This window comes from Neopsephotus bourkii, unplaced genomic scaffold, assembly GCF_033783945.1.
Source record: "Neopsephotus bourkii isolate Nb327-2 ecotype Australia unplaced genomic scaffold, CSIRO-AGI_Nbou_v1 NB_335, whole genome shotgun sequence".
Taxonomy (NCBI): Eukaryota; Metazoa; Chordata; class Aves; order Psittaciformes; family Psittacidae; genus Neopsephotus; species Neopsephotus bourkii.
In genome coordinates, this window is record NW_026900841.1 from 2,256,514 (window position 1) to 2,280,642 (window position 24,129).

The window sequence follows — 24,129 nt, forward strand, 5'->3', positions numbered from 1 at the left end:
TGATAGTCCACATGTTAGAATGCAACAGAACAGAATATCCCTGTTAGAAGGGACATACAAAGATCATGTAGCCCATCTTCCAGACCAGTTCAGGGCTGACCAAAAGTTAAAGTATGTTATTGTCCAAATGCCTCTTAAACACTGACAGGCTTGGGGTATTGACCCCCTTTCGGTCTCCAGAGTGACTTGGGGCATTTGACCACCCGCTCAGTAAAGAAATGCTGCCTAATGTCCAATTTAAACCTCCCATGAGACAGCTGTGAACCCTTCCCGCATGTCCTATCACTGGATAACAGGGAGATCAGCACCTCCCTCTCCACTTCCACTCCTCAAGAAGCTGCGGAGGGCAAAGAAAGTCCTCCTTCAGCTTCCTTTTCTTCAAACCAGACAAACCCTCAGCAAGGAAGAGATGACATTGAAGAATACTTGGGCAAAGTGCACATGTACATGGGCCCTGATGGGAGCTTGTGGAGCCTTCATTCTTGGAACTATTAAAAAGCTGTCTGGACATGGTCCTAGGCAACTGGCTCTAGGTAGCCTTACTTGAGTTGAGGGGCTGGACCAGATGACATCGGGAGGTCCCTTCCAACCTCAGCCATTCTGAAGACCCTAGTCTGCATATCCCAGCAAACTGGTCAGTCCTGGATTAACCTCAGTTTCTTAATGACGTCTGTTTGCAATGCTGTGCTTCTTAAAGTAGGTAGATACGGGTATTGTTCCCCAGCCCATTGAGTGGATTTAAGGAGAGACTTTGTCTTCTCTTCCCTGTTGTTCTCTTCTGAGGCTAGGCTCTTGGGTCATGTATTATTTAGAGAGGAGAGGAAAGCACTCTAAGGAAGATGAATAGAGTTAGGGTGCCAAGCCAGACCTAACACTGTGGACAAGGACTCAGCTGTGTGTCCTGAAAGACCACTTAGTGCCATCTACTCCAGAAGTGAAGGTGGCAGCATTTAGGTCAGTAGTGTAATGCACCCTGGCACTATCTGTATGAGGGTACCATTGGCTTCAGGCCATGTCCTGACCTAGACTGGGTGTGCTTGGAGAGGATGAGATAACAGGTTTATTTGAATTCTCCTTACTCTTTCAGGTTTACTGTGTAGTGACCAAAGAACCTGATTCATTCTAGTTCCTTGGCACCTGTGGCTCTGCTGTTTGTGGTCCCATTATGAATTTAATTTCTTGTTGAGCTGTGGTTCCAAAGCCTTCGTCTTTGCAGAGCATTTACTCAAAGTACAGAGAAGAGGAGAGCCACCTCTTCATCAGGGACTGTAGTGATGGGGCAAGGGATGATGGGTTCAAACTGAAACAGGGGAAGTTCAGGTTAGATACAAGGAAAAGTTCCTCCCTGTGAGGGTGCTGAGGCGCTGGCACAGGGTGCCCAGAGAAGCTGTGGCTGCCCCATCCCTGGCAGTGTTCAAGGCCAGGTTGGACACAGGGGCTTGGAGCACCCTGCTCTAGTGGAAGGTGACCCTGGCCATGGCAGGGGTTGGAACTGGATGAGCTTTAAGGTCACTTCCAACACAAACCAGTCTGGGATTCCATTTGGGATTCCAGCAACCACCTCTTCTTGTACAGCAAGGCCCTCATTTTGAGTAAGAGGAGGCAGCCACTTTTCCATCTGCTGATAAAAATCTGAGCCAGCATGTAGCAAGCAGCACTGGTCTTGTTTTGTTTTCCTCCTTGCTCCCAGAAGCACTTTGCAACCAGCAAGGTTGGTGTTTCAGTTTCTAACCAAACTTATATTCACATTCAGTAAAATAACTCAGCTTAACGCTTGAGGAAGTAAGGCTGTAAAGGCAGGCCAGTGTGGATACAGGCACTGAGGTTAATGTCTGTGTATTGTTGTATGGCCTTAATGTGAAAACGTGAGCAAATGGCGGGGGGGGGGGGGGAAGGGTCTGGTGAGCTAATCTCACTTAATGGTTCATCTGAATGTTCAAATTCAGGTTGTTAAGCTTGTCTGCAAAGTCCCAGAAGCTGCAAGTGGCTTCTGTGTCTCAACAGAATGATTGTTTTTCCACTTGGACTAGAATACAGATGGTATGAATTGCTACTGCTGTCTGGTTTGCCTGTTCTCACTACTGATGTCCTTTGAAACCCACTGAAATTCAGCTGGGCTCTTCTACTTAGATTATGGGTTAATCACAGGGACATGGAGGGAAAAAGCTTGCATGCCCTTCAGTTAGTTGTGGATCCTTTCATGAACTGACTGAGGTTGACCTTGATGTTGGTCCAGTTTTTGAGAGTTCAGAAAAGTGATATCTGATGCAGGATCAAAGGAAATCTTTCTCTGGATCAGTTTATCACATGGAGATCCTCCTGGCTTTGCTATAGGCTTGTGCTGTGGGCAGAGGGTGCTTGACTGCACTGAGGCACAAAGCAGCTTATGCTTGTGTTGCAGCTTAAGCTGCTCTTCAAATTCAACCATTAGAACTGTAACGCTACTTGGTTAATCCTCTGTAGTGTGTTTGCTCAGTGGCGGGTTCAAGTCTGCTTATGATGTCAGAAGGACTACCTGTATGTTTGTGAATAGATAATTTACCTTCCTTTTCTATGTAAGTTGTTAATGAAAACCATATCCCTGTCCTTGTGAAATGCCTTGGAGCATTGTCTGGCAAATCTAGTGTCTCCTTCAGGTTTAGGATGCCATTGGCAGACAATTTGCAACACTAGCATGACTTTCTACATCAGTAAGAAACATCAAGTGACTTGTCTGATTGTGTGAGGGGAGAACAGTTAAATGAATATCTATTTAGTGCCTCAGAGTGATAAGACTTATAATTGATCATTATGGCTATTTTGAAATAAAGTAGCAAGTGCCAAAACTTCTTGTAGGTTAAGCACGGTTGGGCAATTCAATGAATTAACTCTTTTTAAAGCTCTAATCAGCATTGGGCTATCAATATCTGGGGCAGATTAGCTTCAATTTGACCAAATGATGCAGATTCCAGGTCTGAAGGTATATTTTTAGCAGAAATTTCTCTGTACATTCCTTAAGTCAGAAGGCAATGCAGTAGAATTCTTTCTAGAGGATAATCCTTTATCTTGAGTGTCTCTTAAAAGAAAATTGTTCCAAGTTTCCAGAGTAGGAAGAAAGTAAAAAGGCCAGCAGTCATTTGGAGATGTGTGCCAAATGAAATGAATGACTTAAGGAAACTACTGATTTATTTCCAAATGAGTCTGCATGTACATTCTAACAGTGGCTATACTTGTGCCTCGCTTAGTAAGATTTGTGCCTTTTCCTATGTAGTATTATGGAGGATGTGCTCTGTCCATTCTCACTTGGTGTTTGGCATACAGGAGAGAACATACCACCATTTCCTTTCCTGTTAATTGTCCTCTTGAATTACTCTGCTGACTGATGAGTCTCACTCTTTATCTGGTTTTGGTTTCTATTTTTTCCTTTCTTACATTGCTGTGCTTTCATCAAAAGCCTAGTTTGATTCAGGTGCCATTTCTGAAGGCTTTGTTGCATCTTCTTATCCTCACTGAATACACTGAAGTGACTATATACCCCAGTCTCTCAGTCATCTTATGACATGTAAGTTCATATTCATTTGGTCAAACATTGATCAAACAGTTTGGTTCATTCGGAGCCTTCTTTGCTGTGAAAGAAGTCTCCTAGCCAAGAAGTAGTCGTCATGCTGAGGTTCACTCAGTCAAGACAAATGGTTTGATCTCCTTACCCTTGAAGATCCCTGGCATACTGGAAGATACCTTGAGGTACCAGCTGGTGAAAAGGTCATGGATAAAGTGTCCACTTCTGCCTTCCTTTTCTTCGCATCTTGCTATTTGTTCTGAGACACTGAGCCCACCTGCTTAGGGGATCTTGTTCAACAGACCCCTCAGCACCAGGATCATGTCCTGTGTCACTGGTGTTTAACCCATAAGCCATTCTTGATGCCACATTCTCTTCAGTTGCCTTGGCTGTTCACTTTCATCATCTACCATGAATGCCAATCACAAGGACACGCAAGCATCCATGAAGAAACCTTGCCATCAAAGATAGCATGGGAATTCTTAAGAGAGAAGCTAGTATGCATTCCCCTGGAATCTTCTCTGCAGCTCCTGAAGTGTTGATGTTTTGCTTCTCCTGTTGACCACCTTGGACTATTTTGCATGGTTTCTGTTTGGGACTGATGTTGCTAAAAAGGAGTATTTGGCTCAAAACAATAATCTGTTCATTGTTTCATACTGCACTGGTAAAGATGGAAGGGAGAGTACCAAGCCTCTCTTCTGCCTGCTGTGTGCCTCCAACTTTCAGATTACCTGGGATGCAACTGTTGTGTCATCTTGGAAGCTTATTATACCTTCTGCTTGGACCTAGATATGGATGCTAGGGGTATTCAGTTAAGTTTACCTCCCTGATACTTCCCAGCAAAGTGTTTCTGTTGTTTTACAGGGATCCTTCTCACATTCTTTCTTTGGCGAAAGAGTAACCCTCTCTAATCCAGAAGATCTGTATCCCTATAGCTCCCAATCATACAAAGCCTGCCTCATAGGAAGAGTGCTGAAGCAGTCACTTTCTTACACTCAAGCAAAAACTCTGGGTTAGTGCCAGATCTTGGGCTTCTGCCAGTGAACTTGTGCATCTACAGTTTCAAGTTCTGGACTATGACTGTACTCAGTACCTTTCCCAGAAGTTCAAGGAGAATGGCTGGCATTTCTCAAGTGGCAGGATGCTTACTCTGTCTTCCATCTATGGGTCTCTTGGGTGTTACTGTTTCCTCTGTCTGTGTCTCAGAAAATATCTGCCCAGGTTCTGGTAGTTACCACGATGCATTTTCCCTGCAGAGGAATCTGGTTCCTTCATCTCAAGTACCTGATCTGTGAAAGGAGCTGTTACAGAACAACTCTGTGAAGCTTTTAGTCTTTTTCCTTAGATTGTGAATGTGAGGTAGCAGTTCCCACTCAGTCGTTAGAATTTATCACAGTCATCAGCAGTGTGTTCCTGGCTTCACATGGTGGCACAACAGCTTGCTACTGCTTACCTTCTTCCCTTGGAGATCTGTGGCAATGAGTTCACTTGTGATGGGGCATTTTCTTCCAATTTAAATGTTGTGCTTTGGATGCTTGTGTGACCACCTTTAGGGTCTATATTCTCGTTCATCCTAATCTAGGAATTTGGCTTGCTCTATGCCTGTTGCCCTTCCCAGGAAGGATTCAGGTCCTCGCATTGGACACCCCCATATGCTGTTGTCTTCAGATATAAGGTTTCTCTGGAAACCCTTCAGCAGTGGTGGGATAGAGGCATTTTATCCTGGTCTTTTAGTATTTTTCTTAAGGCTTCTTGCTTCTAGAACAGAAGTGAAAACTCAAGGCTGGAGTGCAGAAAAGTTCCTCTTGTTTTTATGCTCTTAGGCTTTTTAGGCAGACTTGCTGGCCTCAAGAAGATCGTGCAGTTCTGCTGTTAGCACACAGTAACAATCCAAATGGATATCAGTTGTGTACGGATCCACTATGAAACTGTGAGAGAGGAACAAGAGAGCACTTTCTAACACTCATCAGGCACCTTCTGCTGGTGCAGGCTTCTGGCATTCTTCTTGCCTTCCTGCTGTGCTGGTCCTGAAACATTCCAAAGCTGAATCCAGTCTTCAGTAGGGCATCAGTGCAGTCATTTGTTTGCACAGTAGGATTCTCATCCTCTGCCAGAAATCTCATGGCAGGGCTAACTGCTGAGAGCCATCATCTGTAAGAATGTACATGTGGACTCATTTGAAGAAAGCAAGCTTTACTTAACAGTAATCAGTGTTCTTCGTGATGTGTAGTCCACATGCACATTCCTGTCCCATCTGCTTTTCCCTTCTTTCTAATTCTTTTTCAGATGCAATGCTGTTGAGAGAGACTGAAATGGTGGTAGATGCACTCTCTTGTATGTCACACATGAAGCAGGAAAAGAAGGAGAAGCAAGAGTACAGGTGCTACTTTGCAGTATCACATGGCAGGGCAGAACTCTGCCTTCTGTTAGATTGTACGTGTAGACTGCCTGTACCATACATTGGTTACTGGTAAGTTTCTTGGTTTGTTTTGGGTTATTTAACTTGATCAGTGTGATAGGATTGTCCTTGGGCTTCATGGATGGTGCAGCATCTGGGGACTGTAGGTTAGGTTTCCCATGTTTGTGAATGAGTTGAGGATGTAGCATTTGTGTATGTGTACAAATTGTGCTTTCCCTTCTCTCTGCATCACTGCTTAAGCGTTACAGAATTACAGAGTCCATTGTGCCTTATCCCTCCACCTCCTTCCTCCTTCCCTTTTGGACAGGACAAATCCAGACTGCTTAAGCAAGGGCTCTACCTAGCCAGAGAAACATCTGAGGAAACAGTGATTTCAGAAGTCAGATATAAGCAGTGGCCAGACCAAAGCCCAGTGTGATGTTTGTTTCACAAGTGTGTATATCCTTGATCAGAAATAAGAGTATTTCAGTGTAGGAAGAGAAAATTGGTAAGGATAATAGCACCTTTATGAAATGCAGTTCTTTTAATGCATTAAAGGAGGGCATCAAACTGAGGGTAGGTATCGTCTTATTTTTCATCTTTACTCCCATATATGCTTGTACTTGATCAAACCTTTCATGTTGAAAAGAAATAGCTATGGTTTTGGATTCAGTTGCAGTGATGGGTACACTGTGAAGCACTGTAGAAAAAAACAAATTGCATTGGCAAACTTGGATCTATAATCTTGGAGAGCACATTACACTCATTACACACAAGAGATGGAACTCTCTTGCATGCCATGTGTTTGCTGTAGCTGATTGATAAGTGATATTACAATCTTGAGCTGCCTGTCAGTGGCAAAGCAACATCTGTGTCAGCTGCTGAAGTATACAAATGCTGTGACTGTGTTCTTTCTCTCCCTTTAGCAAACGTGTGTGTTGTGAAGGTGGATGGGACTCCTTATCTGTGCAAAGCTGACGAGGTTGGAGAAATATGTGTGAATTCGGGTGCAACTGGAATGGCGTATTTCGGCCTCCTCGGAATCACCAAGAATGTTTTTGAGGTTGGTATTTCTCTTCGTAATGTCAAGTTTCATTGTTATATTCTGTCTCTCAGAGAGGGAATTTGGACAAGGGCCTGTAGGGACAGCACAAGGGGAATGGCTTTAACCTGCCAGAACAGGGGAGACTGAGATGAGCTCTTAGGCAGAAGCTCTTCCCTGTGAGGGTGCTGAGGCGCTGGCACAGGGTGCCCAGAGAAGCTGTGGCTGCCCCATCCCTGGCAGTGTTCAAGGCCAGGTTGGACACAGGGGCTTGGAGCACCCTTCTCTAGTGGAAGGTGTCCCTGCCCGTGGCAGGGGTTGGAACTGGATGAGCTTTAAGGTCCCTTCCAACACAAACCAGTGTGGGATTCTGTGATTATAACCAAAAATACAGTGAGCAGTCAGTTAGCTGCCTCTGTAGTCTGCAATCCAGTGTTGTGCCTGCGTTACCATTTAAATTCATCTTAGTTCTGTATTAACACATCATCCTTGTGTAAAGTTACCTGAAGACATTTCAAGGCTATTGGTGCACAGCTAGGGACATAAAGTCAGAAGTTGCAAATGCAAGCTGCTTCATGCAGTCAGAATGCATCTAGGAAAGCTTCCTTTGTGTATTGCAAACTGTGTGTGCTTTTCAAAATGAACTTTAGTGTTGGTTTACTGTAATGCTTAGGACACCAAGTGGATATATGAAATTACTTTCCTAGGTACATGGATGAAGATACAGTAAGGATGTCAGCCTATCAGTCCTGAGTCTTGTAGTTCATCACAGCAAAAGCAATCTTTCTGCCCAGATTTTCCTCACAGTGGTATCCCAATTTCATGTTTTCCCTTCTCTGGCAAGAAAGGAGTGAAAGTTCTTTAAGAGTCGCACACATACACACAGTTACACTGGACAGCAGTTGGAAGACTCAGCTGACATATGGAGTTCTATCAGAGAGATGAAAGTAATCCTCGCCATCATCCTCTCCTACAAAAAAGCTCTCTGTCACTTGCCAAGCCTCAACACTTCAAACAGCTTTAGCTTTCAGCACTGTGCTAGTGAGAGACAGCAAGAAACCTAATGGCATGGAAGAGCTGGGGGGTGGGAGGAAGGCAAGGAAACCACCTGAAGAGATTAATGCTCTGCTCTGGTTCTCTGCTGTAGGCAGCCCCATCACTGCAGCTAAATGAACGTTCTGAAGGTTCTGATGGCAAAGTGTTTGTCACAATTGGGGTGATGTGCATGGGTACATACCTCAGAAGCAACAGAATGACTTCCTGATAAAGTGCTGTCTGAGTGTATACTATAAATCCCAGTTTAAAAAGCGGTGTGAGCTGTTGTTACGAAGGCAAAATGGCTGAGAGAAAGATAAAAAATTCTACCTCAGAGTTCGGAATAGATGTGCTCTTCATTATCCAAAACCCTGGGTGGTGCTGGTACTTGACATGATACTTGACTGTTGTCATCGGGTGTTGGTTGGTACTTGACAGCTTGACTGTTGTCATCGGGTAATTTCTCAACTGAGTGTGGAGCTGCAGTGAAACGGAAGCAGAAGGCATTTTAGCTTCACTGTTCCTACCAGGATTGTGAGTGTCTCAATACTTCCATGTCCTTCCAGGCCATTCCAGTGACAGCAGCCGGAGTGCCTGTCTCAGACCAACCCTTCACAAGGACAGGATTGCTTGGCTTTGTGGGTCCTGTAAGTGTGACTGAGCCATCTGGGCCTCTGCTTTACCCTGACTCCCTGCTCTTAAGCAATGCCCCTGAATTCAGCAGCATTCTGTGTCAGGGCAGTGACCTTGGGATCTTGAGAATGATTTTTGCCTATAGCCAAGCATGTATCACCCAGAGTCTGGGTATTTTCCCCCTCTGTTTCTAATCCTGTCTTCTTTTCAGGACTATCTGGTGTTTGTGGTAGGAAAATTGGATGGCCTAATGACAGTTAGTGGCCGCAGGCACAATGCAGATGATGTGGTAGCCACAGCACTGGCTGTCGAGCCCATGAAGTTTGTGTATCGGGGAAGGTAAGTGGGTTAAAACCTTCACCACTGCTCACTGGACTTTGTTGTTGCTTTTTTCACCTGCAAATGATCAACAAGTAGCATAGTGTACACAGGAGCTCTGCATGTGCATTTTTACATGGGTATTTTGTAGGAAAGATGGCCCTAGGTTGTGATATTCCAGATAAGAACTTGGCTGTCCCTCCTAGTGTGGAAGATAAATATTGACAGCCTCAGTGTATACATACAATATATACAATGCTTCATGTATAATAGATTTGGAATTAATTTCACTTAGTATTAAATGTAGATCATTAAGTATCTGTTTAAAACTTCCTTCAAAGCTTCTTTTAAGATAGTCAAATGATGGTTGTATGCCAAATGTAAAACACAACTCCCCTTTGGTCACTTGAGCCTTCCATACAGACAGGCCTAGGGAAGAACTTCGCAGCATGTTCTAAAGGATAAACTCTTAAGTGTTGAGGGTGCTGCAGGACCTCAAAGATAGTATGTGTTGCATCACCAGCATTATTGCTCATCAGGGGCTCAGTGTCTGCATGGAGGTTAGTGATGAGTGGTGCCCTCAGGGGTCCATACTGGGACCAGTACTGTTTAATATCTTCATCAACAACACAGACAGTAGGGTTAAGTGCTCCCTCGACACATTTGCAGATGATATCAAGCTGAATGGTTGACCTGAGGGATGGGACACCATCCAGGGGCACCTGGACAAGCTCAAGAAGTGGGCCAGTGTGAATCTCACGAGGTTCAACAAGGCCAAGAGCAAGGTCCTGCACCTGAATTGGAGCAACCCCCAGTATTTAATACAGGCTGAGGGATGAAGGGATTGAGAGCAGCCCTGAGGAGAAGGACTTGGGGTTGTTCGCTGATGAGAAGCTCCCCATGGTCCAGCTTCAGTGAGCACTTGAGCCCAGAACCCCTCCATGTGCTGGGCTGCACCCCCAGAGCGTGAGCAGCAGCTCAGGGAGGGGATTCTCTCCCTCTGCTCTGCTTTGGGGAGACTGCCCCCCCCCCCTTCAGTCCTGATCCAGCTCTGGGGCACCAGCACAAGAGGGACGTGGAGCTGTTGGAGCGAGTGCAGAGGAGGCCATGGAGATGCTGTGAGGGCTGGAGCAGCTCTGCTCTGGAGCCAGGCTGAGAGAGCTGGGCTGGGTCAGTCTGGACAAGAGAAGGCTCCTTAAGGGGAGACGTTATTTTGGCCTTACCTAGAGGGGCCTTGCAAGAAAGACAGTGACAGACGTTTTAATACAGCCTGTAGCAACAGGACAAGGGTTCATGGTTTTAAACTAGGAGAGGGGAGATTTAGACTACATACAATGAATAAAGTTTTACAGTGAGGGTGGTGAAACACTGGGGCAGGTTACATAGGGGTTGATGCTGTAAACTGCTGGAAACAGTCATGGTCAGGTTGGATGGGACTTGGTAGGGTTGGACTTGATGAGATTTAAAGATCCCTTCCAACTCAAGCCATTCCATGAAAGTTGAGCTTTCCTTATCTTTGCATCACTTCCGCAATTCAACTTTCACAAAACTAATAGCACATACCTGGTTGAGGCATTATTAATATTTTATCCTAGAAGATGCAAGCCTAAAACTAATGTAACTCACAGATGGGCAGAAGTCTTTTTCAGTGCAAGCATTGCTAGTTGTGCTGGTCAGTAATTTGGCATAGTTGTCTTTCAGAAAGGACATCAAGTGTAGATACAGCAAGTTCAGCAGACATGATAGGAGTTACATAGGGAAGGTTTGTAGAGCCCCTGCGCATATGGAACCTGCCTGTATTAAACATGTGCTATTTGTTGACTGCAAATTCTCTTGACCCCCAATAGGAATAATGAACCTACATTTGCTCTCGGTTTGTCTGTGATTTTGTGATGATCTGGCATATCTAATGCCTGCATGTGGTGAAGAAGGACGATTAAAGGTTGCAGTTGTTTCCACATTCTAATAAACCCTGCTGTGTTCATCAGATGTTGCATCCTATCATTCTTCTGTCCTTTGTGTTTTAGGATCGCAGTGTTCTCCGTCACCGTTTTGCATGATGATCGGATAGTGCTTGTGGCAGAGCAGCGCCCTGACGCGTCAGAGGAGGATAGTTTTCAGTGGATGAGCAGGGTTCTACAGGTAATCAGTCTGTCCTTCCTCCTTTTACAAGTGAATAAGGCTGATGTATGAAATGAGAATATTAAGAGCACCTTTTTTTCCGTAAGGAAAACCTATCAGTGTAACTACAAAGAGCTGTAATAAGCTGACTTCAGATTAGTATTCAAGGGTTAACAGTCACCAGACTTTATTTCAGCATGGTTTTAAACTTCATACTACTGGGATGATAGTTTTTCTTTGTTTAAATTCTCCATATCGCTGCTGATTTTATACTGGCTGGAGAGTTAAGCCTGAAAATGTTTAAGTACACATTCAGCACCAGGTATCAAAACAGACTTTGAAATCCTGTTATGTCGCTAACATCCTTATTCCAGATCTCTAACAGTAAGCATTAAACATTCTCTTCCCTTGCTAATTTTATTGTGTTTCCGTGGGGAGGCTAAGAGAGGAATTGCATTTGAGGAATTGGAAATTAATCCATTGGTTCTCATTAAGTAAAAAGCGAGAGCGCAGTTCTGGAAGAAGATGCTGGTAAAGGGACAACTAAAGGAAGGCAAGAGAGAACATCTTAAGGGAGGATTTATCTTAAGACTAAGACAGCTGTGTAATAATGGTTTCTAATTTTGGCTCTGCAGTCCTTTTAGAGGGGATATCTGGTAATAGAAAAGCTGTTTTTCATGGGAGAAAGTATTTTATTTCTCTTTTGAGAAGCGTCACAGCTAAACCAGACACTGACATTTTAGGCAAGCAAGATGTTTCCCTCCCTGGTTTTGTGGGTTTATGTTCTACTGCGCTTCTGTGATTGTACCATACGTGCTAAATTTGATGTGATATCATTTTGGCTTTTTAAGAACTCTGCACTTTTTGCCCACTTTTAAGAGACTTTCCTAATCCCTGATGTGCAGGTGGCATCCCCTTGATAGAGTGCACAAGCAAAGTCCTGGGTCTGCTCCTGCTCCCATTGAAGTCATGGCACAACTTCTATGAGTTCAGTGAGTGCAGAATTGGACCCTTTATTTGGAAATTATGGTGCAAGTAAAAACCTTAATGTTATTAAATGACTTGAATTCAAATTCTTGCTCTAGCTATATCCAGTTCATAACGTGGAACGTCTTTCTTTCTATCAAGGCAGTTGATAGCATTCACCAAGTGGGCGTCTACTGTCTTGCCTTGGTGCCAGCCAACACTTTGCCAAAGGCTCCACTTGGAGGAATTCATATTTCAGAAACCAAGCAACGCTTTTTAGAGGGTGCTCTGCACCCTTGTAATGTCTTGATGTGTCCACACACTTGTGTCACTAACCTGCCTAAGCCTCGGCAGAAACAACCAGGTGAGGAAAGGAGCTTGTTCCACAGTTCTCTGTCTGTCTCTAGGGGGATGCACGGAGAGGGGTCTAGAGGCAGCTCAGGGCTGTGCATGTTGGATGGCTTTAAGCTGCCTGACTTGGCAGAGCTTGGGGTGTTGTCAGAGCATGCCAGACCTCAGAGAGGGCATTACATTATAGTCTGCCCTGATTCACAGTGAATGCAAGGTCATCCAGCACAAATCCATTTCATGCTTCTGTAGCCACGTTATAAATTGCTCCCGTACTGGCCATCTTGCAAAGGGTAGTAACTCATGTAATAAAACTCAAGTACGGACAGACCTCAGTTTGTTGAATCAGTAATAGACTGGTTTTTAATGTACCATACTGAAAATTGAGTTATTTTTAGTGTACTGTCCTTTTTCTATGCAATATGATCCTTGGGTTTAGGTTTTCATCTTTTCAGTTGTATGTTACATGTATAGTATTCTGCAGGCTGAGTTATAGATTATTACATGTTCCTTACCCTTCTTTTTCCTCATTTTGCACTGGTTTTAAAAATACAGATGTTGGTCCTGCTTCAATGATAGTAGGAAACCTTGTTGCTGGAAAGAGAATTGCACAAGCCTCAGGGAGAGATGTTACCCAGTTGGAGGATAATGACCAGGCAAGAAAGGTAACATGTCCTGATCTTACTAAGTATTTGAATTGGCTTATTCAGAATGAAACGAGAGCAGCTGTGGTATCCCGCTGAAACTAAGCATGGTGCATTGTGAGTGAATCAGTGTCTCCTTTTTTCCTCTTGCAGTTCCTGTATTTAGCAGATGTTCTTCAGTGGCGAGCTCAGACAACTCCAGATCATCCCCTCTTCCTTTTGTTGAATTCCAAGGTGAGATGTGCTTTAGGTCGTACTTGAAGATGGAGATCAGCAAAAGAGTGTTTGGATTCTAAGAAAATTCCAGTGACAATTCTTTTTCTAAAACGCTTCCAGTTATTTTGAGGAAGCAGACAAAATATGGCTAGTTAGCAAGCAGCAGAATTTTTCCACCTCTGGAATTTCAGTATGGATTCTGCCTAGCTTAAAACACTGCAGTAATTGCATTTCCTGCTGCAACACAACTTTTGTCCTGTTAATGGAAGCCACAATTCTGCCTTCATCCTTGAGCACAAGGATAAGTGGAAGTCAGAGCTGGACCTTTACTCAAGGTCTGTGTGAACCCTTACGACATATCACAAGGGAACAGTCATGTTTCTCAGCTAAATACTCGTTTTTACTCACAGCAACTCTGCTCTGCATGTGAATTTTGGTAGTTCTGGAGAATTCACTTGCCTTATGCATGCAACACTTTGTAAAGGGATCTGAAACTTATGTGGAGACCTCATAGCAGCCTTCCAGTATCTGAAGGGGGGATATAGGGATGCTGGGGATGGACTCTTCATTAGGGACTGCAGTGACAGGACAAGGGGTAACGGGTTCAAACTTAACAGGGGAAGTTTAGATTGGATATAAGGAAGAAGTTATTTACTGTAAGGATGGTGAGGCACTGGAATAGGTTGTCCAGGGAGGTTGTGACTGCTCCATCCCTGGCAGTGTTCAAGGGCAGGTTGGACGAAGCCTTGGGTGATATGGTTTAGTGTGAGGTGTCCCTGCCCATGGCAGGGGGCTGGAACTTGATGATCTTAAGGTCCTTTCCAGCCCTAACTATTCTATGATTCTATGAAACAACCTGCACTTGTGTTTGTGCCTCAGTATTTACGCCTCCCTGGGCTTGAGAAATACTCCTGCTGTCATTGACAAAACCCAAATCTTTTAGATTCTTCTACTGCTATTCTGGCACTTTCTTTATTGCCTTCTGGAAAGAAAGAAGGGGAAAGCTGGCCAGTTGGTTTTTGTTTAAGCCTTTACTCAGTAGCTACCCTTCCAGTAACATCCCAGTGACAAATTGGGTCTACCTTGTGCTGTGCTGTACTGCAGACATGTGAGATAGGGAATGTGTTTCAGAAGGTCCTTAAGAAGTAAAGGATTTGCCTTTGGCAGTCTCATTTAGACAGACAAAATGATTTAAAACATGGGTCAAAGTTTTGACTTTTTCTCATGGGGCTGCTTTAGCAGAAGAAACTGCCGCAGTATTGCTAAAAGACCCAGAATTGGCTTATCCTTCTCTCAGAATATTTATTCTCCAGATGCATCTTTCCAGATGTGCAGCTGGGGGAAATACACTTTAAGAAGTGCCCGTGCAAAGCAACCACAGCTCAGGTTGCCCCTCTGACCGTTCAAAACAGTGTCTGTATCAAAGACATCAGCACTTTTGAGACTGCTGGCTGCAAAATCAGCTGGAGGTGTGGCTGAGCAGGGTGAGGCAGAGCTGATGCAGTGCTTCTGCTGCTGCTAATACTAACGCTGCTAGTATGTTACTACTATTTCCCTTGGACTGTGACTTTTCAAGTATTTGTAAGATACTCTTTTTGTGGTACCAGATACATTCAGAAGCCGATTCCCTGTCTGATGTTGAAAATAACATGTGTAACATTCAGTAGTGTTCTAAAAGTTCCTGTTACCAGAAGCTTGGTTTCCAAAACACCTAGACAGAGTCTTCAAAAGTGTGCTGTTAAACTAAGGACAATGAAACATTACATCTGCAGCATGTACTTTGTGGAGAACAGTTTGAAAGTAAGTAAAGTTCCCTGATGTTGCTTCTTTTCTGTGCAGGGTGCTGTAGCCAGCAGTGCATCATGCATACAGCTACACAAGAGAGCAGAAAGGGTGGCAGTTGCACTGCTGGAGAAAGGACGACTGAATGTAGGTGACCATGTGGCCCTGGTTTATCCTCCAGGTAAGGGAATGCAGACAGCAAAAGTCAAAGTCAGACACCACAAGGAAAGAAGTAAGTCTTGCCCAGGTGGAGCATTCAGGCACCCATTTAGTACGGTGCTGTATGGCAGTGACTTAGTGTTTCGAGGAAGAGACTTTTTGTCATTTTATTAAGTTGCTGCTTCTACATTTACCAAACATTTCAACCTCAGAGAATGAATAAAACTGCGCGTGTATCCATTAAAAGATGGATGAGAGATCTAGGTGTATGGACACCTATCTTTCCCAAGTGGTTGTCTCTAGAAGTGGAATCTGGACCTCAAGCTTGTATTACTGATAGGTGTTTAGGAGTGCACCTCAGGAAAAAAGAGTATTACCTCATAAAAGTAGGATGACTGCATATTCCAGAGTGATAACTGTGAAAAACCAATGTCATTTTCATAACCCACAGTAATTTGTTATTTTATCCTACCTGTCCATGAAAACATATCCCTGCAAATTTAAAGTTTGTAGGGTTTGAATCATTTTTGCTAACTCTCAAATGAAAAATCTTTTAACCTTATAGAATGATGCATGGCTAAGAACACCCTGTTGATTTGAAGAGACCTTTGTGACAAATCCTTCCCTCTTAGTAAAAGAAACTGGGTGTGTTTTGATTTTGGAGAAAGAGTTTGGCCTTTCGTTCTCATAAAAAATGGCTTTAATTTTACAAATATCCTTTACAGGAGTGGACTTAATAGCAACTTTCTATGGCTGCTTATATGCTGGCTGTGTACCTATCACCGTTCGCCCACCTCATCCACAGAACCTTGCTACCACTCTGCCCACTGTCAAAATGATTGTAGAGGTATGTATAAGGCATCCCCCTTCTAGTGCTTTTGGTAGGTGCAGGATGGTTGATGCAGCCTGATAAATTGTTTTGCCATAGTCCATATAAAATAAGGCATGAAAAGAAATAATCAGTATGTTGTGGCTGACTCAGTGAGTACCTTTTTTTACAACTCATTTAAAATGTTCTGTCTGTTGTTGTGATTGTGATTTTGCTTCATTTCCAATGGGGATTTTTCATCTATTCACCTTACTGGTTCTCTCATCTGGCTGGATATGAAATTACATTAGCATTCATTCGTTAGTTTTATACACGGTTTTGATGCTGTGTCTTTTACAGGTCAGTAAGTCTGCCTGTATACTGACCACACAAGCGATAATGAAACTGCTGAAGTCCAAGGAAGCTGCAGCAGCTGTAGATATTAAGACATGGCCCACTATTTTGGATACAGGTACAGAATGTTTGCTAAAATCCAGTTTGAAGACTGATTTCTTCCTTTTGTTACACCATAACTTCCTAACTGAATGGATGTATTTAACATTGCATCAAAATAGCTGTCCAGAAACCATAGCAAGCATCTGGTGGTAATGCTGTCAAGATACATTTTTGTCCTGTATTTTGCAAAATAATACTAGGGTACTCTTCTTGTTCTGTGTTTTAAATAGATGATATGCCTAAAAAGAAGCTGGCTGGTATTTTCAGACCTGCGTCTCCAGATATGTTGGCATACTTGGACTTCAGTGTGTCTACTACTGGTATATTAGCAGGAGTAAAGGTAGAGTAACAAGAGAGAGATTATTCTACTTCATTTCCTTATATGCAGGTATATTCTGCATTCATTCCTCCTGCCAGAGAAGAAATACAGAAATGTAAGCAGAGCATCTTAGCGTTCAGATGCAGGACATCAACACTTACTGATGCACTTTTTGGAGGCATTCAGCCTTTACTGGCTTTGTGTGAAGAATCACCAAGGGGACTGATGGAGTGTGTTTGTCATTAAGTTCATGAATGTTTTCTTTTGCAATTTGTAATAGAGATGTGAGATGTTGTTTAGCATCATTCAGTGTCATGACAGATGTCATTGGCCGCTAGCATGAAAAGTACCTGTGAACTTTTGGGCTTATATCCCTTTCTTGTGTTTTAAAGGTGCTTAAAAAAAACACCCAAACCCCTACATGTTGCCTTGTCTTCTACAGCAAACATTTCTGTATTTCATGTGATACCCTTTTTGGTTTAAAGCCCCTGAGAGCACCTCTTTTCATCCTGCAGATGTCACATGCAGCTACAAGTGCCTTATGTCGCTCTATAAAGCTACAGTGTGAGCTGTACCCTTCACGTCAGATTGCCATCTGTCTTGACCCTTACTGTGGCTTGGGATTTGCTCTGTGGTGTTTGTGCAGGTACGTCCTTTGGATCGTAGGCTCGCCCATGCATTCCCAGCCTTCTCTAGAATCCCAGGGAACAGTCAACGGCTAAAACTGTCAGAGAAACCCAAATTAACTTTCTTGTAGGTATTTCATAATGTACATTTTGGGGTAACAAAATTCATGTAAGTTACTTGAGTAACTTGGGGTTTGCAAGTGGAATTAAGCAGATACCAAATCCAAGAAAAAAAAGGACTTCACTGTCTTTTTCACATAAATAAATCTTTTTAAAGTCTTTTGAGGGTAAACTGTATCTTTGTACAATACCCCCAAGGTTCTGACTGTTGCAGATTTATTTCACATTCTTTCTGAGGGAATCTAAGCAGAGACCTCAGACCAGCTCTGGTGCCTAATACAAAAACCTGGAGAGGGGCTTTGGACAAAGGCCTGTAGGAATAGGACAAGGGGGAATGGCTTTAACCTGACAGAACAGGGGAGATTGAGATGAGCTCTTAGGACCTGTGAGGGTGCTGAGGCAATGGCACAGGGTACCCAGAGAAGCTGTGGCTGCCCCATCCCTGGCAGTGTTCAAGGCCAGGTTGGACACAGGGGCTTGGAGCAACCTGCTCTAGTGGAAGGTGTCCCTGCCCGTGGCAGGGGTTGGAACTGGGTGAGTTTTAAGGTCCCTTCCAACACAAACCACTCTGTGAAGTTCAGGTAGATTCCATGCTCTCAGTTTTCCTGTATTTGCTTCATTATGACTTTATGTAACTTTTGGCTTTTTATATGCTGGCTTGAAGTTTTCATCTTTCTATTTCTTCCTCTCCCTAGTGTCTATTCAGGTCATCAGTCTATTCTAGTCCCTCCTCTGGAACTAGAGAGCAACGTGTCCATCTGGTTGTCTGCTGTCAGTCAGTATAAAGTGCGCGTCACGTTCTGCTCTTACTCTGTGATGGAGATGTGCACCAAAGGGCTTGGAACACAGACTGATATACTTCGGGTGAGTGGACTTCATTTTTCAACATACTGACATCTAAATACATGTATCTTTCTGAAATCTTTCATTTTAGCCTGCAGAAGATGGAGCCATAAGTGTTTATGAAGCCTTTAATTATGACTTGCTTTTTGGAAAACACTGAGACTGCTGGAAGTTTCAGCTCTCAGGTTTCTGGTGGGGAAGAAGAGAAGTTCTTCTGTTTTCAGCTATACTTATTTGTGCCACCTCTATGCTGCTTGCTGGGTATTGACTTCTGAAATGGCTGTTATCTGCCTAGCAGCAACAATTACACAGTAATTGATAGTAACTGATAATTGATCCATTTATTTTTTAGAGGTATCTCTTAACTGAAACTGTATTTCCTTGAGGAGCCGCCTCTGTCTCAGTGGCAGGAGAGTTCCCACGGCTGTAGTAACTAAGCTGCTCAGGACTTCCACTGGGAATGTCTGGCAGCTTGTTGTGCACAAGAAAGTGGCTTCATTGTACTTATTCTCAGTATAGATAGCAAACTCTGTCCCTCTGTTCTCACTGAGGGAATCTTGGCCCACAACCAGTTGCTACAGGTTCACATTCATGCTGATGAGAGCTACTAATGTCTCAGACACTCTGCTTGCGTCTGAACTGGGGTGCACAGGTCCCTTGTGAGCCCAGCCCTGTGAAACAATGACACTTTGTGGGGTTTTCAGCCCAGAATGATGAGTGGCTGGGTTACAGCTACACGATGCAAGTAGTTTGTGTCCTGTGCAGAAAAAAAACCCTGCCACAAATCTTCCTGGCACAGTTTTAGAAGGTTGTCCTGGGTCGATGGAGCCAAACTGAGTGCTGGCCGTGTGTATAGTGTTTTAACCAGTTCATGTCAGTTATTCCAGTGTTTTGGAAGTCCCTCTGTTCTGTGAATTGAAATGGCTTAGTTCTAAAATTGTTGACTTCAAACTTAAGAGGTTGTTTTCTTCACCCAACCTCTCAGATGAAAGGAGTTAACCTGTCCTGTGTGCGAACGTGCATGGTGGTTGCAGAGGAGAGACCAAGGATTACATTAACACAATCTTTCTCCAAGTTATTCAAAGACCTGGGCCTCTCTGCTCGTGCAGTGAGCACTACGTTTGGGTGCAGGGTCAACGTAGCAATTTGCTTACAGGTGAGATTAAACTCTTTATTCCTTATACAGAATCTCTGGGAACTTTATAGGAAATCATGTTCATTCATATAAGTTCTTTTCTAATGAGCTACAGTTCCATTGCTTGCTTGCTTCATCACCAAGTAAATAAGCTTTGGAGATGCACATTGTGATAATTTCACTGGTCTGTACTAATGGACCAATTGATTTTCCTTTCTAATAACGAGGACTAGTATTAAGAAACTTGTTTCCGTCCTACTATGCAGAAGTAGTATTAAGTACAGCTTCCTGTTCCGAAATACATGAAATATTTCAGCTTTTGTGTCATTCAGGTTTTGCCTGTTTGAAAAACAGCTTATGTATATGTTGAATTAAATGGAAGAAAGAGTTCCGTAAATAAGTCCCAGGAAAATTGATAAGGATGGCAGGTTTTTTACTTCTCAAGATCTCAAATGAGTATCAGCAACATGCAAATACATCTGTCTCACCTCATGTGAGAGTTGGACTTCTTTTTACAATTAAAGGTATAAATTGGAAGCTTTGAGGGGGAGAATATGCCCATAAACTACAAACAGCCCCACTTCACAGACTGAAGATCATAGTTTCTATGGTTTCTGTCACACATATTAAAGGAGAAAAGGATTTTAACAACTCCTAGAGAGATGGTTAGAAAGAAATGTGGCCAGAGCAATTTTATGAATCGGTAGATGGAAAAATAGGAAGGATATAGATGAAATTCATTCAATAAGGCATTTCAGATGCCAAGTGCAAAAGAACAGCTTTCTGAATTGGCTGCCTAAATAGGGATTCTAAAAGCCAGGTTTGTATAGTTGCTGTTCAGACTGCACAAAGGGGGAGGAAAACCCCAACAGTTTTTCTGCAGAGTGTTAAATGGCAGTGTGAAAAGTACCGCAAGAAAACTGTGAAGACTGAAGCTTCTCCTTCATTTGATACCTTTTTTATCTCTGTTCTCCATTCGTTAGCCCTTTCTTAGTGTCTTTGGGGATTTTTAAACCTCTTTTCCCTGTTCCCCCAAAGTGATACCTGTATTTGACTTTTTAAATCATGGAATTTAGATGGCTATAGCTGAATAGCCAAACTGAATGGGTGTTTGATACAAGTTAGAATGCAAATAAATGCATAATGTTTTCCAGCTTTACTGACTGTTTTACTGAGGTGTTTCAGAAGCTGCAAGCAGCCTTTAGATACAGATGCAGGAGGGATAAGGCGATAGGCATCTCACATTATCTGCCTTAAAACTCTTCTTGCTTATTAACTGGGACTTCCATATTTCCCAGTGAAACGCGTAAAAGTAATGTGAAATGGAAACTTTCTGTTCACTGTATAACAGTATGAGTTTTGTTTTCTGTCTGACTGTGTGTATCTTACGTTTCCAGTGCCTCTTTGTTTGTATTTTCTTTTTTCCCCTTTCTCTCTGTTTCACACACTTTGATGGCCTCTGTTACTTCTGTTTGTGGTCCTGCTGTCAGCCAAACAGGCTGGGCAAGCTGGCTGAACAGGTATAGTGATGCATGTGTGCTTGTAATGTCCTAAAGTCAGTCTGGTTCAGCAGTATTACTCCGTAATGAATGTCTGTCATTTGAGAGTTGTCATCTGGAATAGATAAAGTGAGATTTTTTTCTTCTAAAGAAGTTCAGTCTTACTCACAAAGAGCACTTGTAGCTGAAGTACAAAACCTCTTTCTCAAACGAGCTAGGAAGGGAGCTATAGCAATGATTAAAGTTACTGAATGGTATATTCCTAGAGATAAAGCTCATACTGTTCATTTGTGCGGCCATCAGTGTCACTGAGCCTCAGCAGTGCTATGAACGAACGTACAAGGGACTATCATAAAGACATTCTCCAACAGCACAGTCTTGAGCTGATGGCAAAGTGGCCTCATTTGAAGTATTTCCGTAATGAGAAATGCACTGGGGGGAAGGGGGGACAGTCACCAAAGCTTTGCCTATTTTTGTAGCTTTAATATGCATTTCACAGTAGTTGGTGGCTCTCTTGAGATTCAGTTCTGCTGGGGAGTAAACAAAGTCCCCTGTTTTCATGGTGGGAAATTGGACACTTCTCACCAGAACTGGTCAGAAGGTTTCTTCTGGGACTGCAACAAAGCTTTGCCTGTGCCCAGGCTGTTACTGACAGGAGCCCTCTCAAAATATGGGTTGGTTGGAGTTATGTTTTAGATAAATGTTGTTAAATGTTAGTAAACATTTTCTTATAAGTTAATAAAGCTGTTACAAAGCAGAACAGTTGAGCTTTGGGACAGGGATTAAGGCCCTCATAGGTTTATGCTTACATGCTTTGCACTTGCTGTTTCTACAGGAAGTGCTTACCAAATAAAGGCTTAACAGTATAAATATGTACTTCACTTGGTGCATTCATTTACTGATTCCATAAAACATCAAAGCTTTATGGCAGTCCCTCTAGTAAGGGGGCTATTTTACTACACTACTGATAGATTAGGGCAGCACTTTAAGTGTCAGTAAAAAAGGGAGAAGAATTTGTGAATTTACGTGGCTGTGAGAATGAGAACAGAATTTTCTGGCTTCTCCTGAATTTGTTTCTTCCTTCTTATTCTTAGGGAACAGCAGGACCAGACCCAACAACAGTCTACGTAGATATGAGAGCACTTCGACATGACAGGTACAGATGATGTTAAAGCATTAACTATTTAATGCTCCTCCTGTAGAGCAGAAAGTTCAGCCTCATTGCCTTGGTTTGCTGAAATGCTCTCGGCAGCAGCTAATCTCTCATCACCATATACAAGGAACCTCATCCTAGAGGATGACAGCTCTGTGCTGGAATTGGTCCAGCATCTACTCCTCCATCACTTGTTCTGCTGTTCCTCTCTAGAACCTCTCTTAACTTACTGCCTGTTCATCAGACCCATATAATCTAGACCCATTAGCTGTTTCTTACCTGGTCATATGCTTAGCAAAAGGTGACTTTGCCAGCTGGGTGGTTAGTCACAGAGCCACAGTAACATCTGGAGTAGGCAGAATCTCTGATGTCCCTCAAGCAACCTCCTGCTCAAAGCAGGACCAGCTTCAAGACTTTATGAGGTTACTGAGGTCCAGGAGCAGTTCAGTACAGAACATCTCCAAGAATAGAAACGCTCCTTCTGTGTGTGTGTGTGTTGTGTTATGAGACTGACACCCCACTCAGGGGAAGTCTTCCTTAGTGGCACTTCCCATTCTGCATATTATGTTGCTGGCCTCTTCTCCTTACAGTGAGCAAGTCCAAGAAGTCTGGCTCCATGTTCTCTCTAATGGTCCTTTAAGTAGTGGAAAAAGTAAATTAGAATCTCCCTTAGTTGTTTGGTTTGATTTGTGGGTTGGTGTTTTTTGACTCTTCCCTTCACACAAAAGCAACTCAATCCCCTCAGCCTTCCCAGACCCAATAAATTGATGTCAGGCCTCTACTACAGGATATCAAAACACACACACACACACACACATGTGCACATGTGTACACACATGTCACCTGGAAACTTGCCAGGAATACATCATTCTATCAGTGGTAATTCTGTAGTCATAATTTTCATATTAACTTGTCTCTCAGTTAGTTAACACAAGTGCTGGCAGCACCAAGGTTAGAGTAAGACACTAAGTTTAGCAGGGTGCATGCACATATGTATTTGTTTCTGTACTTAAGAAGCATATCAAGACTTGTGTCTTGATAAATAAAATATAAATAAAGCATTTGCTTTATTTTCTTTTAAATTGATAATGTTAAATTAGGGGCTTATGTTAACTGGGAGCTTTTGTGACTAACTCATCTCTAATTTTTGCAAGCTTAAATCTTAGCTGTTCGAAGACAAGCTCTTCACCACGTTTAGCATGACCCTGCTTGGCATCTGAACAGATCAATGTAAACTACAGTCATTTTCTCCTTCTTGAATGTATCACTATGACTTGCATGGTATATATTCCTTTTCAAACCAAGTTCAGCTGTAGCCTCAAAGCTGCCACTGTGTTAGCTCAAGCCTATAGGTGTAGGGATAGTCTAATATGACATGATGTATAGGAGCTGCCTCTCTTGTATGCCTCTCCTACTGCACTCAATTCTTGTTCCTTCTGCAAATGTGCTGTCTTCCTAAGTTACGCTGCTGATGTGCTGCATGGTGTCACTTAATTCTGTTTAGGCTGCTTGCTCTTCACTTCCTGTAATTCCTACTGCCTCTCTGCCATGGGTCAGTGTGGCAAGCAGAGGTGCCACAAAGGCCAACAAAGAAGGTGAATGTAAAAGGCTGGTGGAACTGCAACCTTCAAGCTCTGTTGGAAACAGTTACTCCTCTCTCCAGAGAGCTGATTCTGCTTCGTTAAAGAAACATGGTCTGAGGGAATGCTAATAGAGAAATCTTGAAGACAGCTAGAACTCTTTTAACTTACTGCATTGTGAATAACTGAGCAAATTGGATGGCATTGTAAGAGTTTGGTCAGTGCAGCTAAGGATAGGGTACTACTTGAACACATCTATTTAAGTTCCTAAATCCTTGTACAAATGTATTCTCTTATTTTTACAGGGTGCGTTTGGTAGAGAGAGGTTCTCCGCACAGTCTGCCACTTATGGAGTCTGGGAAGGTGAGACTTTGGAGCACCCTTCCTCTT

The 24,129-nt window shown here is 43.0% G+C and overlaps 1 protein-coding gene across 5 annotated transcripts in view; it reads left to right on the forward strand.

The window, feature by feature from the left end:
* Positions 1 to 24,129, forward strand: part of DIP2A (disco interacting protein 2 homolog A) — a 96,768-nt gene that overhangs the window by 68,063 nt on the left and 4,576 nt on the right. For 2 of the 5 annotated variants that reach the window (XM_061348128.1, XM_061348131.1), the window contains 17 exons: positions 6,863 to 6,999; positions 8,580 to 8,660; positions 8,858 to 8,985; positions 10,992 to 11,106; positions 12,214 to 12,415; positions 12,955 to 13,064; positions 13,197 to 13,277; positions 15,099 to 15,222; positions 15,926 to 16,047; positions 16,369 to 16,480; positions 16,695 to 16,804; positions 17,299 to 17,429; positions 18,225 to 18,393; positions 19,358 to 19,528; positions 20,905 to 21,027; positions 22,101 to 22,162; positions 24,045 to 24,102. In XM_061348128.1, coding sequence (XP_061204112.1) covers positions 6,863 to 6,999; positions 8,580 to 8,660; positions 8,858 to 8,985; positions 10,992 to 11,106; positions 12,214 to 12,415; positions 12,955 to 13,064; positions 13,197 to 13,277; positions 15,099 to 15,222; positions 15,926 to 16,047; positions 16,369 to 16,480; positions 16,695 to 16,804; positions 17,299 to 17,429; positions 18,225 to 18,393; positions 19,358 to 19,528; positions 20,905 to 21,027; positions 22,101 to 22,162; positions 24,045 to 24,102 — 2,036 coding nt within the window. Of the gene's footprint in view, positions 1 to 6,862; positions 7,000 to 8,579; positions 8,661 to 8,857; positions 8,986 to 10,991; positions 11,107 to 11,990; positions 12,078 to 12,213; positions 12,416 to 12,954; positions 13,065 to 13,196; positions 13,278 to 15,098; positions 15,223 to 15,925; positions 16,048 to 16,368; positions 16,481 to 16,694; positions 16,805 to 17,298; positions 17,430 to 18,224; positions 18,394 to 19,357; positions 19,529 to 20,904; positions 21,028 to 22,100; positions 22,163 to 24,044; positions 24,103 to 24,129 lie in introns of those variants that run through there. The other 3 variants (XM_061348129.1, XM_061348130.1, XR_009724671.1) reach the window with 3 other exon arrangements.